The sequence below is a fragment of the Fringilla coelebs genome (genome assembly GCF_963513975.1).
Source record: "Fringilla coelebs genome assembly, chromosome: 3".
NCBI classification, from domain to species: Eukaryota; Metazoa; Chordata; class Aves; order Passeriformes; family Fringillidae; genus Fringilla; species Fringilla coelebs.
The window spans coordinates 62,639,054-62,655,239 of NC_140030.1; the positions used below are offsets into that span (position 1 = coordinate 62,639,054).

At 38.7% G+C, this 16,186-nt stretch overlaps 1 protein-coding gene across 1 annotated transcript in view; it reads right to left on the reverse strand.

Moving 5' to 3' along the window:
* Positions 1-16,186, reverse strand: part of AIG1 (androgen induced 1) — a 123,161-nt gene that overhangs the window by 81,364 nt on the left and 25,611 nt on the right. Inside the window, exon 2 of the mRNA XM_084201888.1 lies at positions 5,557-5,712. Coding sequence (XP_084058014.1) covers positions 5,557-5,712 — 156 coding nt within the window. The remainder of the gene's footprint in view (positions 1-5,556; positions 5,713-16,186) is intronic.

Below are 16,186 nucleotides of genomic sequence, written 5' to 3' on the forward strand. Positions count from 1 at the left end.
TTTTCTCCAGTCTCTCACACCTATGTAAGCCTCAAACAGAACTCCAGCCCTTGTGCTCATGTTGCCTTCCTTGTGGCATAATTCATTACTCCTGTGGAGACAGCCATTGTACTATACTCACATGCCAGGCTGAACAGACTGCTCATATGAAACAAAAATTTCAGAGAGCCCAATACTTTATTTTCCTTTGTTCCTAAGTCGAAATGGCACAAATATTACCCTTCCACTTCCTCTGTAGACACACTCAAGGCTTTGAATTCAAGGAAGAAAACAGGCACCAGAAATTGTTTTTTACATTTCTTTGCACAGGAGCCTCCTAAGATTGACAGATTTGCAAAAATAGTACTGGGGTACTATTTCTAAAATAGTATTTTAAAATAATAATACTATTTTACTAATAGTAATACTATTTTTAAAATAGTATTTTTAAACATAAAATTAAGCAATGTATAGAACAGAAAAGTCCCTCATTTGTGACTTATCCTGTCTAGAATCTGTAATGATTCTATCTGTCTGTAATGATTATCTATCTAGGGTCCAGTCATTACAGACCAAAGGAAACCTCAGATTTGCCAGAAGACCTTGGAACCTGGAAATATAGAATAGCTCACTTATTACAGGCATCTGAAAGACTGCTGAACAAATACACAGCAGCAGAAAAAAAATAAGGCTGAAAACAAACTGCTGTCTTCCCACTTAAGGAGGTATTCCTTGAGTGTTTGTCCTCTGTCTCTGAAGCTTCAGAGGATACAAGCACAGCATGTGGCCCTGTCAAGGGAAAAGTTTTAAAGGACAGGTTGGGAAATGGATAATTATTCAAAAGAGAAATCAAGTGGCTTTGTCATAACACTACAAATGGAAGCAAAGAGAAACTAAGAAAGTAAAGCCAACAAAAAGAATTGTACAATTTGCACTTTTACGTGAGTCCAACCAAGAAATGTTACGCAAACGAAGAATGAACCCAGTGGAACTTTATTTTCCTACGCTATGTGTTTTTGGTTTTGGCTGTGCTGCACAGTTCAGTCATTTCCTGGATGGCTAATGACAAAGGAAAAAAACCCCAACCCTTGTGACCCTGACACAATTTGTTATAAGTACAATTAAAGGTAAGATTTCTGCCTATCTCCCAGACACTTGTGGTTAAGTGTGAATATAAATGAGTTGTTTGTGAAATTCTTTGACAGTTAGAGGTATTACATCTAGAAGAAAAGTGATGTTAAAGGCAGACCACAGTAGGTACAACTTAGCATGGTAGTGTCTTCAGGTGGGATCTTGAGCTAGCACAATACACCAAAGGGATTTGAAAAGTGCCAGTGACAAGAATCACAAAGAGTGGGGGAAAAAGCCCAGGGAAAACCCCTCTCAGAGAAAAGACTTCAGGGGGCAATTGTACCACTACTCGCTAACTATCCCATCACCAGTCATCTTGTCACAACAGATGAGGGTAAAATTTAGAAGAGAGATTTTTGCCTGGTTGAGTCAGTTATGGAAATAAAATTATGCTATAGTCTGGTCAAGTAACGAGGTAACTAGGAAACGGCAGCAAATGCCTACACATCTTTACTTGGCATAAGATCACAGATCAGCATAATTGATGATCTACAGAAGGCTGATCAGCTTTCCCTTGACTCTACTATACAGAGAAACATGAAATAATAAAGCATGCCTGATTTTCTCTCCTTTGTATCACAGGTTTTTAAACCCATAAAAGCATAACAAAAAATGAGGTAATTCTGGTCAGTTTAGACTCAGATTCAAACATAGATATTGATGCTACATGATATAAAATGTCTGTGGTAGAGTTTGTGATTTTCTAGGCAGCAATCTCCCTTTTGATTTGTAATGAGATCAATTTTTGTTCTTCCTATTTTTAATAAACACAGTCTTAAACAACCAAAAATGCCTGATTTATCTCTTTTTCCTTTTGTTCAGTATAAATTACAAGAAACATATTGATAAAACCAAAACACTAATTAACCATAGAAACACAGCAACTTAATTATTTATATCAAACAATTAGAAAAAAAGTAGGGATAAGCCAAACCACTGGTGTAATGTCTGATTTTTAAGCATGTCTCACATCACTTTAGCAGTGTAAATCAATCTCAATATATATCTCCTTTACACAGATAAAGGGATGGCAAGTCCAAGTAATTATAGATGAAAATTGGTAATGAACTTCTAAAATGCCTATGCAAGCAATTTTCTTCAGTGGATGCTTTCTAGTCTCTTAGGCATTTGAATAGTATTACAGGCTTATAACAAACTAAAAAAGGGCTAGGAACTGTTGCCCACAGACTTTTTGTGGTGTAAGGCTTTACTGCAGAGAAAATTAATCTGTTGGTTTCTGATTTGGTTCTCTGAAGAGTCATGTTAAAAAAAGCAACAACAGGTAAATAGTAGCCATTATGTCCTTAGAAGAGGTTCATGTTTATTTCTTAACTCTCCTGTGAAATATAGGTTGGCAATTCAATTTTATCTTCTAGAGTCCCTGAAGATACACAATGCATATCACAACACTTCAGAGATGTGATTTGCTGCACAGATTTTTCAGGTTTTGATTTGTTTGCAAGATTTGATTTGTTGTGAAGCCACAAAAGGAGATTATTTACCCTTGGGTTGTTCTTTCCCTCCTTTGGAAGGTGGGAAGAAGCTGGTGGTCAGACTTCCCAGATGGTTTGTACATTTAGTTTCTCAGGAAGTCTTAAAAAATAAGAACTTGGTTACATTTTTTTTTCTCACATCACTGTTTAACTTGGGAGTGGATACCCCTTTTCTCATCTGTTTTTCAGAACAAGTCATCTCAAGGGCTCCAGTAAGCAGGAAATACAGAAAAAAAATGTGGTGAATTGCTCTTGAAAAGCTGCCGTTATTAGGCTTTAAAATGCTCCCCTAGTATTTGCATTATTGCCTAAGCATGCCCTGTGTAAAACACTGAGCAATAAAAATAATTTAGATGTTAAGGTAACTGACAAGTACTTAAGCAGGACAACTACTGTTACATTAGAAACCCAACAAAGATTTTATTCACATCTGCCCAATTTTTATGTGTGAAGGTTCCCTTGTGTCACTACTGGAAACCACTGAGAAGCTCCATGGAGAGCTAGGTGGGTGAGTCTCAAGGAAAGAAAGTTTGCATTTACAATTATTTTCTTTTTTTTTTTTTTTTTTTTTTTCTGGAGTGAGGAAGCTGTTAAAAGAATATGAGAAACAAGGGAACTTTTAAACTTTTTTTCTGCAGACACTCCGGTGCTCAATAACTTCCTTCTAATGAGAACCTCCATCATAGCAAAATTTCACTATTTTCTTCCACTGTTTTCTTCAGACGACAACATCTGCCTTAGATGTTTGCTACTTTTGGGCCCTGCACTCTTCCTATCTGTAATCCCACCAAAGCAGAGCCTGCAGTGCATAGCACTCTCTCAGGCACTGGCCAGGCTTTGGCAAGTGACAGCTGCAGTGTGGTGAGATCTCTGCTGCTGCTGAGGATCGGATTTCAGGAAGGAGCTGAGACCAGTGTAAAGTTATGAGGTGCTGCTGTTTGTCTCTCAGCAGGCAGGAGAAGAAATGACAACAAAACCAACCCTTTTAGGATTTCTTAGTAAGAGGTAAAGTGGTAAACAATTGTTCCCCCTCTCCACACAAAGGTCACACTTGGAAATGGAGCATATCTGTACAATGAGCATAGCCATTCCTTACTACGTTTGTTTAAGACACAAGTTGTTCTTATATGAAACCCGTGGGAAAGCAGATATCTCCAGGTATGTGACACATCTCTTGGGAATTGCTAATTTGTCAATGTTGCAACAACACCTGTAGTGCAGGCAGTGGCTAACTGGGAGTCTTTGTGTACTGAGAAACATCACCTGAAAAGAAATCCTCAGAATTGCCAAGACAAAGTGAAGCTGAAATTCTCCAAGATCTCGAGAAGTTTCAAGGTCAGGAGCATTGCAGGAGTGGAGGAGCACACAGACAACAGTATGTAGCTAAAACAGTGACAGGAAAGAAACCCTGAATCCTGAGAGGTGTGAGAGATCCAAGGAGGGTGTGCTTTGATGCATGTGAAGGAGTACACTTCCAGAGTGAAAAAGGCACTTAAAATATTTAAACACAGACAAATAGTGGGAAGTTGTTCTCCTTTTTCACTTCTACTATCAACACAGTAGGAAAAGCATCTGTTGCTACTCTCAATCACAACTACTCCTAACTCCCCATCTCCCTTAAAAACACAAATGCAACATAAATCTCTGCACCCATAAAATGCATATTTGTGAACTTGTCTATTTGTGAACAGATTTTCTACTAGCTGTATTACCTGATCCAGTCTCCTCTAACATTGCTGGAAAACTGCAGTCTGCTACCCCAACATGAATTGTGGCAGCTCCCAAAAGGCAGCCCAGCAAGTATAATAAGGGAAGGCTACCAGCTGGGTTTTTATTAAAGAAGTACCTGCAGTGTTTCACATATGCTTTTCCTTTTGTAACTTTGCAAAAGCATTCTGTATTTCTCCATGTATTGTGAAATTCCACATAAATGGTGAAATGAAATTCTAATGAAGCATCGCTGAATATATGAAATTATAAGTGATAGATTGATATGTTAGCTGCTGTTAACTGACAGAAAGCGATCAGCTGTTGTGAAAGTACAGCTTTAAAGACCTCATACAGCTTTCTAATAGTCCATGAAAAAAAATCTGCTTCTAGTGAATTTATTTTGAACTACTATACAATGAAATAAGAAAAAGAGAATTGAAGTTTGATCCTGAATTACAATAAAAGCAATAACTTTAACGAAATGTTCGCACATTTTTGCATTGCAGCCTAAGCTTGGAACTAGACTGATATAGATGACACTTCCACGAAAAAACTCATAAAATTTTGGATTTTTAGCAGCTTTATTAGCTATGTAAAGACACTGAACACCTCTTACCATTGAAAGTGATGACCAATGTCCCAGTGGAGCAAGATCTGATCCAAAGAATGTTTTTCTTTTGAAAAAAGACATGTCAATTCCACATTTTCACATACCTTCTGTGTCCTTTTTAACATTACTAACAAAACCCTTTTTTTTCTACCTCAATTATTCTGCCAGCTCTGAATCCCCTGTGGAATTAACAAGGAGCAACCTGGACTTTTGCTTCTCTTCTTGCCCATGTCAGAATGTCTTACAGCTCAGATCCACTCAGATCATTATGATGTAAAACATGCCACAGTCAGCACTTTCACTACTCCTGATGATATGTGGAGCAGAAAAAGTCCAAATTTAATCTCAAGATGCTGCTGGTACAATACACATATAAGATTACTTGTACAATCAAGCTCCTATTGTAACATGGCTTTTTTATAATGAACCAAAAATTATTTCAGCAACACACTGTATATTCTGTTCCCTTACACCTATGAAAAACAAGAGAGTAGTAAAATCATCTCTCCCATTTTCCCCTTTCTGCGTAGTCTTTCGTATAGTGATGGGAAAACCTTTCAGGAAGAAAACATTCAGTAAGTAACAGTGTTCACCCAGTTTGCAAAGACATGCACAGATTAACACTGTACTTACCACTCCCACGGGGAAAGCCAGAACAGCCATCATCCAGTCACGGAGGGAAATGAGTTTTTTCAGTTGCCTCTCTTGCTCTTGACTGTCGTTTCCTCTAGTGAGAAGACTGGACAGATCAGTCAAGACGCAAATCCCAAAAAAGACAGCCTGGATAACCTGCATGGAAGGGAAACAAACTCTTGAATACATCCTTATCTTTCTGTGTTCCTTCTCCCATTTCTTCTTCTCTTGAACAGAGAAGACCAGCCCTTCAGCAGAGGGCAGGTCAGACAAAGGCATGCATGAAGAATATTGCTACTGAATCTACATGGCAAGTGGGAATACATCAGTCTCTTTAATATGGGTAGAGTTTATTCACATAAAAGCCACATGTGCTTCAAAGTCCTGCATGCATCTTGCATGCAGGTGCATCCGTAGAGGGAATCCATGTGAGTGGAAGGACCATTCCAGAGGTGGCTTTCCACCCTCACCTCATGTATGTGTCACCTGCTGGGGACGGAACTGAAGCCACCCCTTCCTGTGTCACTCCATACAGCTCATCCCCAAAGCAACTGCCTCTGAGGCAGAAAAGTGAGGAATGCTCCCTGTGAGAAGATGGAAAAGAAACAGAGTGTTTCCTTCCCTTGTGACAGGAGGTCTTTCTTGGAGATTCTGCCTGCCCCAGACACTCCACCTAAAGGTAAAGGACGTGCCTGAGACTTCCTGAAAGACACAGCACATGGCCCAGGTGTCAGCAAATCTATCTCTACTTCATCTCAGGTAGTGATGATAGAATGAGAAAGCTGCAGGAGTTATTAACTTTCTTTTCCTGATGGCAGTCTGTCATTCTTTTTTCAACTTTTCCTTTTTTGCATTTACGTATTTGTGTGCAATATAAGATTATCTATGATATTAAATCTTTAGTATAATCACCTGAACCCACTGATTTGGTTCAAACTTGACTCAGTCTTAATGTGATCACTGAGTTTTTCTCCCTAATTGGCTTAGTAAAACTGTAATAAGTTAGCTCAGGAATGCTCTTGCCTGAGGACTTACACATCCTTTCTAGTACAGTTCAGAGGAAGTGCATGCTGCTTGTTTACTCCCCAAACTGGAAGCCCGGGTCACAAACCCACACACATCAGGTAATCTCAGGTAAAAAATTAACAAAACATGGGCTTGGTTCCCAAATTAGACAGTGATTAGTCAAAAAACATAAACACATATATGCTTATAATTCATACTTCATGTATTTTAAAGCAAGCATGGAGTCCTAGTTTAGCAGTCTTACTGTAAACTAAGTGTTCCACTGACTAGGAGTCTCTGACCAAGCAGAAGACTACCCATTAGAAATAAGAATAGATACTGCAAAATACAATTTATTATCTGCATACACCTTTGCAGAATTTACACTACAATAAGGCAAGACAGGCAGGCAGGAAGGAAGGATGGACGGAGAGAAATACCAAACAGATGTTAGCTACCAGGAAGAAATCCAGAGATATGTAATGATTGGATGGATTAAAGTACGCTTCCTTCCTCAACAATCTTTATATGACCCAAACACTTGTAAATTCTGGCTGTGAAGCTGTGAATGACAAACACTCAAATGGCCCCTGGATCTGCTTGCAATTCTGTTGCCATTGCTTTCTCCTCTCCAGGCTGTAGCTACATAGAATTTGCTTGATAAATAGATGAAGCAACATTACAAAACATTCCCTGAAGCCATGAGATGTGACAGGCTACTAGTGCTAGAGCTGTATATTGCACTAGAAAAAGGTATTACTACTTCAAATGACTGCTTGGAAAAGTTACAATCTTCCACATAATTTTTGAAAATCCTTTTAAATGTTGGGGCTTCTTGGAGCTACTAAGAACTCCTAATGCACTTTTTCATATTATTTGTTTGAAATAAGCACTTAGTAGAAAAAAAAATCTTCCCATACTCAGCCCTGTTTTCCACCAAACAGATGGCCTATTTGGAGAGCTGAAATAGAAGAACTAATTATGCATTTGCTTGACTTATGAGGAGATATGATACCATCTACTATTCACTCAAGAGTGTGAATGCCAAACAAGACGGAGATGGGAAAAAAGTATAGCTAACAGTAAGGAGATCAATCTGGGTGTTAAAAAGTTTAGGCTGAGTACCAGGAAATATTTCCTAACAGTTAGCTCCGTCAGACCATGAAATAGTTTCTCAGAGGAAGTGGTGGAAGCCTCATGGCTTGAGTCACTCAAACCGATATTGGACAAAACACTCAATAATGTACTGCAGGGAACGGTATTATGCTGGCAGGGCTTGGAAGAGTGACTAATGGATTGTTTGCAGCTCTAACTACAATTCCCTGAAATGGTCCCTCTCCAAAGAAACACAGTCTCAAACAATCACACACCCACTTTCCAAGGGAATTGAGATTGTACATCCACTAATCAATCACAAATAGAGCAACTTCCCTCCCTAATATCCTCTTATGAACACAGACCTTCAAGAGAAAATATAATGATATCATTGGGAATGAAATCTCAATTAGGAGTGACAACCCCTGAAGGGAAATACCCAAAGATTTCAGAGGGTAGGTATGAAGCAGACTACTTTACAAAAACATTAACAAATAAAAATTCATATAGGAAAGAGAAAATTACATCTTTATTGGGAACATTCAGAGCCAATGAAAAACTTGTACAGTGTTCAAGGAGGAACAGTTACAGCTTAGTCATACAAATAATGTACATACATTCACTCCATTCATTCTACTTCCTTTCCTTTCTAGAATATACATGAAAACTCCTCTGACACCTATCAACACCTGGGATTTGAGTTAGGACCTCCAGAGCTGCATGAGTCTCAGCAACATTAATTAAACAGAATCAGTAATGATTTACATCCTTTGTGGGTCTGGCATAGGAAAAGCACAGCATGCAGCTACTGGTGGTTTTTGGTATGAAACAAAGTTTTTAAGCCCATGCTCCTCAGTATGAATGCTGGCTAACAGATATGAAAAAAAGCACAGCAAGGAAATAGAAATTCCCTTTAAACAATGTGCCCTGGTGTTACCTCAGGTTTCAAAAGAAAATTATTATGAAAATTTATTTTTATTATTTTGAAAATTTGCAGGTGGTAAATCTATATATAAAACATTCTCAAGCTGTTAAACAGCTGACTTCTTTTTTCCCCTTGGAAATGTAAGCAAGAACAGCATTTCAGAGGAAATACTTTCCAGCTTTGCCTCTAACTAGAGCTTGAAGGAAAACAGCGATTTAGAAAATGACAAATTTGACAGAAAATAGACAGAGCTTCCCTATACCATGTAACAGTGCAGATAAATAGTATAGACAGAATCAGAAACTTATGAGCAGAGTATGCAATCCCAAGCAAATAACTGAACAGGTATGAAATACTTACTGCTGATCCTTTCTCTCCTAGAAGCCTAAAGGGGCCACTGTCACTAGAGTTGATACTACAGTACCTCTAAACTGTGATAATGTAATTACAAGTAATAACAATGGCCATGTAAAGGACATCAGCAAACAAAACTCAGAGCAGAGAAAACAGCTATAAACATAAGATTAAACCAAGCAGCACAGAAACCTTCTCAAACAGTGAGATGTGTTGAACTACATAGAATAAACTGGTTGTATGTGTCTATCTACTAAAAGAAAATAAAAACTTGCTTCAGTAGGACAGTTTTTTCACAAGGACTGCAGCTAATGACCTCCTTGTACTACCCCTAATTTGACTTCTTAAGAGTCAAACAGAAAACCTATTTCCTCATAAATCTATTTCCAGGGCATGGAGACTCCCTTCTCCCCCACGCCATGAAACTCCATGGTGTGGACAAGATCTCTTGAGATTATGAAAATTCTGCTACTAGTCTTAACAAGGCAGAAAATCCCCCATTAAATCACTGAATCTGGAATTTCATTCTTTTTCAAGTTCACTCTCATAATCAGAAGCGCTCCTTAGAACTCAGGGCAGAACTGGAAAAGTCTCTGCAAGCACTAATGCCATTCAAGGGTAATTATTACTCTGCCTACCTGTGATTATGAAAAATCACTGTCCTCAAAAAAAGTTATCATTTTCGAGATTAACACAGCTTACTTCATGTGACCCTCTATGAAATAAGGCTCCAGTCTAGGCAGGCAAATAGACAGCACTGCCAGAATAAAACATGGGAGCAACATTCAAAAAATCCACAAGCAATAACAAAAAAACACTAAGTAACCAAACATAACCCACATGATAAGATGACTAATTCACAGAAGGGTGTCAGGGAAGCCCTATGGATCCATGGGGGAAGGGTGTGACAGGGGGGCAGTCAGGGCCCATCCCATCCCATCCCCAGCCAGGAGCAGGGCAGCCAGCGGCACAGGGTCAGTCCCAGCCCAGGGCATCACGCACGCCCCTGGGGACAAGCCACCAGCTCGCAGGTGGGGGGACATAATCTGACCCCTCAAACCACTGAGGCTTGAGAACATGTTGTATTTCCACAAGAAGGTGGAAGTTTAGCTCTACCAGCATGCAAAATCAAATTGCTGAAAGTTGTCATTTCTCTTGTATTTCAGATTTTACAATCTGTCATATAAAGAACACGGTCTGATTTTCCTCCTCAAACAACGGAAAATTATTTATAACCTTGGAGTATCACTGCTCACTGTCACCTTAGCTTTAATTTCTCCAGCCTCTGAACACCATCACTTGCTGTAACAGATGTACTATGCTTCAGCAATTAAGATGACTGTTTCAAGTAGTGTTGAGTATTGGGCTGTTTGCAGGCACCTGTGGACAGCTTGCATCCTTAACAACAGCTTGGTTATCTTAGTTGCAACATACAGAGGAAGTCCAGGATGAGAGATGGAGAATAACAAGGTATTTTTAATAGAAAATGCTTCAAATGAAATCATGGGTTGTAGCTGCTTAACAAATGTTACTGTTCTTGATTGTATGGAAGTACTGATTGTTCTTGCCCATTGCCATTCCATCACTACCCACAGGCACACTGCTTTATTCTCACTTCTCGCTGTATCTTCATCAGTTATGATAGCAAGCAGAAGCTGGACAACATTACAACATGTAATCTTTGTATCAGAAACGCTACAGACTTCAGATAAGAAGAAGGCAGATCTTTGTGTCTACAGACAAATGAAAGAGAGGCTAAAGAAAAAAATGCAAGAACCAAGAGCCTTTTAAATACTAAAATACAGTGTAATACATCTAACCACTAAACCTACAATTAATTAGGGTGCAAGAACCATGAAAAAGCACTGTGTGCTACTCAGAATCATTATTTCTGTGCAAAGAATAGGGAAAAATACTCATATTTCAAAGGTCAGAAGTAAAAAAGAAGCATCACCCCAGAAGATTCATTGACAGTAAGCTGAGGCAAACATGCAAGCTTATATCCTATCTTTTTCCATACCAGCTGCAAGTGTCATGGTTGTTTTAGGTTGCTTTGTTTCTTAAGCAGGTTTCAACATCGTAGGTCACTTCAACATGGAAAAGGATGAGCCCCTGGCCCACCAAAAGCCAGTAGAAAACAAATACATGATATTTGTTACATACATCATAGAAAACAAATACATCAAACCTCAGAAAACAAATACATCATACACCGAAGAAAAGTAACAGACAAGGCAACAAAAACAGAGTAAGCCAAAGGAATAGTTAACGCAAATGCCATCTATTTTACTTTGAGTTGTTTACTGGTTAGGAGCCTTGAAGTAAGTTAAGTATCTCTCCTATCCCCCTCTTCTCTTTTACTTACACAAATTAGAACTACAAACTATACGAGTAAAACATGACACTTCTATCAGAAGAGACATTAGAATCTCAGTAACTGGATAAGGGACAGCCTTATAAATGCCCTGCTCTGTCCTCATTCAAGCTAATGACTCATGTCTGCCTTTGCAGCCATCAGTGCGGGGACAGCTCTTGTACCCAGCATGTTGCACATGAAGACTAGTCCTTAGTAGGAAATTTAACTTCATTTTCATGGTTTAGTCATAAGATATGAATCAGCTTAATAAACATGCCTAATCCCTTACCGTATTATGTAAGTTCAGGGACTCCTTTAAATATAATCCTTTACATTCTACATAACCTCCTGTGGTCTCCTTCTTTGAAGCCCACCAGCATTGTCCAAATATAACCAAGGATGGGGTTTTAAACCACTGAGATCATATAGATATATAAAAGAACAAAATCTACTAAGAAATGAATATGCATGAAAGAAAAAATTGTTTCACTCTTGGTCTAGTTTTTATAGGTACTACACTGTTCAACTCCTAGTGCTTAAGCACCTATTACGAAGGTGTGGAATGGGGACCAAGCTGTGTAAGATAAAAAGATCTTGTGTTTCCATGACAAGAGATGCCTTTTAAAATCATGTCTATTAGAATACAAGACGTGTTTTAATCTGGACAGACAAAAAAGCAACTCAACAGGTTCTTCCTTTATCTTTTCATCTTCCCTCCACTTAACCCAGGAAAATCCCTTACTCTGCTACTCTTACTGGAAAGGTTAACTCAGACCATTCAGTTTTAGCATGATTCTTGACTGTCTCATAAAGATTTCCAAAAATATGCAGCACAGTTCTTGGAGAAATAATGCATTTGTGCTAACATAGTTTTTAAAACAGTTTTTATAATACTTTAAGTACTTCTGTAAGGACAAATATTCCTTACTACAGCAAATTAAACTGAAATTCGGTACACTAGCAAAAAAATTTGGAAATGCTATATTCTTTGACAGCAACAGAAGCATCTTTATTTTTTTTACATGGGTGCAACACCACCAGCAAAAAAAAAAAAAGAAATATCCATAGCGGACAACTGAGGAATTCATTTTAAAGTGCTACTCTATCTCAGCTGAGTTGCATAGATGACATTTCTAACATGATCTCAGCATGACAGAGTGTATGCCATCTGGCTCAGAAGTGCTAACAGCCTGGAATCCACTGCCACATATCCAATGAAGAGATGGAATGGACAATGTACTAAAGAAATAGGAATAAAAATTTGAACAGATGCTGAGAAAATACTACATTTTCTCAAATCTTTTGCAACTATATCAGCTATGTCATTCCTCTCCAACATCATGTCTGTCTTCTTCTTAGATGTTCATATATCTTACTTTGATCTTGGCTAATACACTCAAAGAAGCATGATGGTCATTGCTGCAGTACTTAAGAAATTATTATTCTATTTTTATCTTTATCTTTTTAATTGTTTTGACTTAACTCATTTTCTAATAATCCCCATCTTCTTCCTTGCTCTTTTATATTGTCTATAGAAAAGCTGCCATTACTACTTATTGTATCCTGCTTATAAGACAGTGTAATTTCATTAAATTTATATAATCCATTAAGCAAACATGTATAATACAGTTTATTCAGAATAGATTATGATTTTATTAAGTTATATATTCTATGTTTTTCTTTGGTAAAGCTTAATCTTATTAGGATTATACACTGCTCAGAAGGTTATGTCATTATTTTGGCATAAATGATCATTTTACACATTTTAGTGTGATTGGTACACTCTCTGCAGTAGTGCCCTTGCAGTTAAGGCAGGAAAAGCAGCCCTCTAGACAATGTTTGGGATAGCTAGCTAAGGAGGTAAGACTTGTCCTACAGCTGTCTGTGCTAAAATGAGCTTTAGGATAGGGTTTCCCATGGCTGGAAAGCCCCAAAAAGTTTGTAAATTAACTACCCCCCAAAAGAAACTACATTTTATTAATTCCAAAGTTTATTTAAAAAATGGTTTTCTCAAAACCCCAGAAACCTCTGCATTGCACCAAATTTTTCATGTTTTGAAATACAGTTTGAATACCACTACAGGGAAGCAATTTTGACTGATCAGAGTACCCGACTTTGCTTTTAATTTCTTCCCTTTTTAATGAATAAGGTAATAGCTACCTTCTAAACTCCTGAATTTAGATAAGGCCATTACAAATGTATCTCAGCAACATGGGGACAGAACTGGAAATGCAAATGAGAAAGTCACTACAATCTTCTGAGACACAGCAACCTCAGTGCTGCCCTACTGTAGCTTAGGAAATAAAAGGTTTTAAAGGTATGTTCCCTAAACACTGTGAAAATAGTAATGAATGACTCCACACACCAGTCCAGAAAGACAGGCTTTTACATGATATGCATCTAAGTTGGGCAATTCTCTTTCTCTCCAGGGAAGGTAAGGGAAGGAGACACTGAGGGCTTTATCCCACTTTGTCATTCATCCAACAATACACAAATAAGTCAGTTGCAAACCCATATTGTGGAAAACAGCTCAAATCTCTGATCAGGCTCAGCTTTTGCTTAAACTCTTCTTCCTTTGCACACTGCTGCAGCAGCTGAAATATAACTTATGACAGGAAAAGTATATTCATTAATAAAGTTATTACTAAGATAAGGATTTTCTGCAATTTAGACCACAGCAAAGGATGCTGCTATTCAAGCTCCACTTGAAGAAAAGACAGGACATAATTTTGTACATAATTATAAAGCCTGTGGTTCAATGAAAGGTGATCTAACATGTTATACCGTCCTCATAAACAAGACTATTCTTTACACAGCACTTCAAGCAAGACACTGTTCTAAAGAGTTGCATTTTGGGAGAAAAAAAAAATCTCATTATCTCACATCTCTAAAGAAACCATGGGAAAACCCCTGATATAAACTAACTGCATTTAAATTAAAAATACAAGCTGGGGTTAAGCGTTCACTAGGTGTGTGGCATTCCAGCCACAGATGATAACACTTCCCTGCTTTCATTGTCTTTCTCATGAATCAATCTCAGAGGAAATGAAGGATTTGTTTCCTGATTGTTGTTGGTGAAAGCAAGGCAGGGGGAAATGAGCTGGCCAAGGTGAACTCAGGTGTCCTGACCCCTAGGCAGTTCTCCAGGCATTGTATCAAGGTTATTTTCCATGCACTTACACTCACTCTTATAGAAACAGCCATTTCCAATGCACACACATTTCATTCCTTCCAAACGCAGCCATACTTCTGTATGTATGTACTAATAGTGTAAATCCAAATATTTCTCCTCTTATGTAGCTCACAGTGATAAGAGTTTACAAAGACCTTCCTCAGTGTACTGTGTCTTTAATAGTTAGATACGATAATTCTGACCAGCTGATCTATTTCTGCCAACAAACTAGTTACCAAGGTCTCTAACAACTTTGGAGATCTTCTTGTCCATTATACCACTTCCAGCTTCACTGTTCTTACATCATATTTCATACAGCAAATACTGACTTTGAACAACACTAGTAGTAAATGTGTATTTTTAATTTTTCCCCTTGTTTTGCTCTGGATGAGTAAGTTTGATGCGCTGCAATGTTAATGTGGTGTACACTTGGCTTCTCAGCATCCCCGTAGGACAGGTCACAGAGTAGAAGCAGCACAACCGCCTCAATCTGCTACTTGGAGACTGTCTTTGGAGAGAGTGGTCTGAAAAAGAAACCAGCATGCAACCATATCTTGCCTCATGCTCATGAACAGACACAGCTCAAACCTGTCCCACTCTTTCTTACTGTAACCAACTTTAACTGTTTCTTGAGTTTTCAAACTATCCTTTCAGACACATCTGTTTATTGTACATCTGGCTTGCTCACTACTTTTCATTTCATTTGCAAAAGAAAAAAGATATTAACTATATGGAAGTTTAAATTTACATCCCCTTACATATTAGGGGAAGCCACTTTATGACAACTACCTAATATCAAAGCAGGTTCCAAACCCATGAGATTTAGATATTCTCCATCTGTAATGAATGTACTTTTCAGTCAGTAAGCACTACAAGTTCAACAACAGACTGCCCTTTCTTCTTGAAGAAACAGAAGGCTCAAACAACACCTGTTGTAGCAGGTAAGAAAGTAGCAAATCACTCCAGTAAAGAGACCTTTGCTGAAGTGTAGTTCTAGTAATGGCGAGCAAGGTGTTTTTGATTGTCCATGGCAGGAAAAGCACTTTGTATTAGCTTGTAAACATGGCAGCCTGGCATGAAAAACAAAAAAGGCATCTGCGCCTACCAAAGAACACAGCCTACTAGTCAGTGGAGCAGGACACGGCAGGAAATGCCCAAGCATCAGCTGGCCTCTGCAAAACCTCTTGGTCCTCCAACACTTCTGCCTCCATGCTCCAGGTGGGTACATGCACGTGCACTCCGAATTAGTACAGCAGCTGTAATTGTAATTCAGCTGGGGACAAGGGCTGTGCCCCTGCACATGCTGGGCGGGCGTGCTGAGTCACCCAGAGGAACTCCCTGGGCAGTCCCGGGAACTCCCCAGCTAGTTTCTGTGCAGATGAGATAACTGATTGATAGCTACTGGAACCCGCCCCGGGCAGTCCCAGCTCCACCAGAGGTCTGAGGCATCGATAAAAGAACTCCACAGGCAGTCCCAGTACATGTTAACAAGATAATCAACTGCATGTCAGAGACTGGGGAGGCAGGGAGTTCCCAGGAGCCCTGGGAACAGCCCAGGCGGGTCCTGCTTTGCTCATATGAAGTAAATGGTGAACTAATGGACACTATTTATCTATTGAGATATGTGTATCATTGAACCAGACAACTTTCTGCACGCAGATGAGATAATTTTAACTAGAAACTCATCATGCATACACTGGAGTGTTGATAAGGGGCTGGCCAC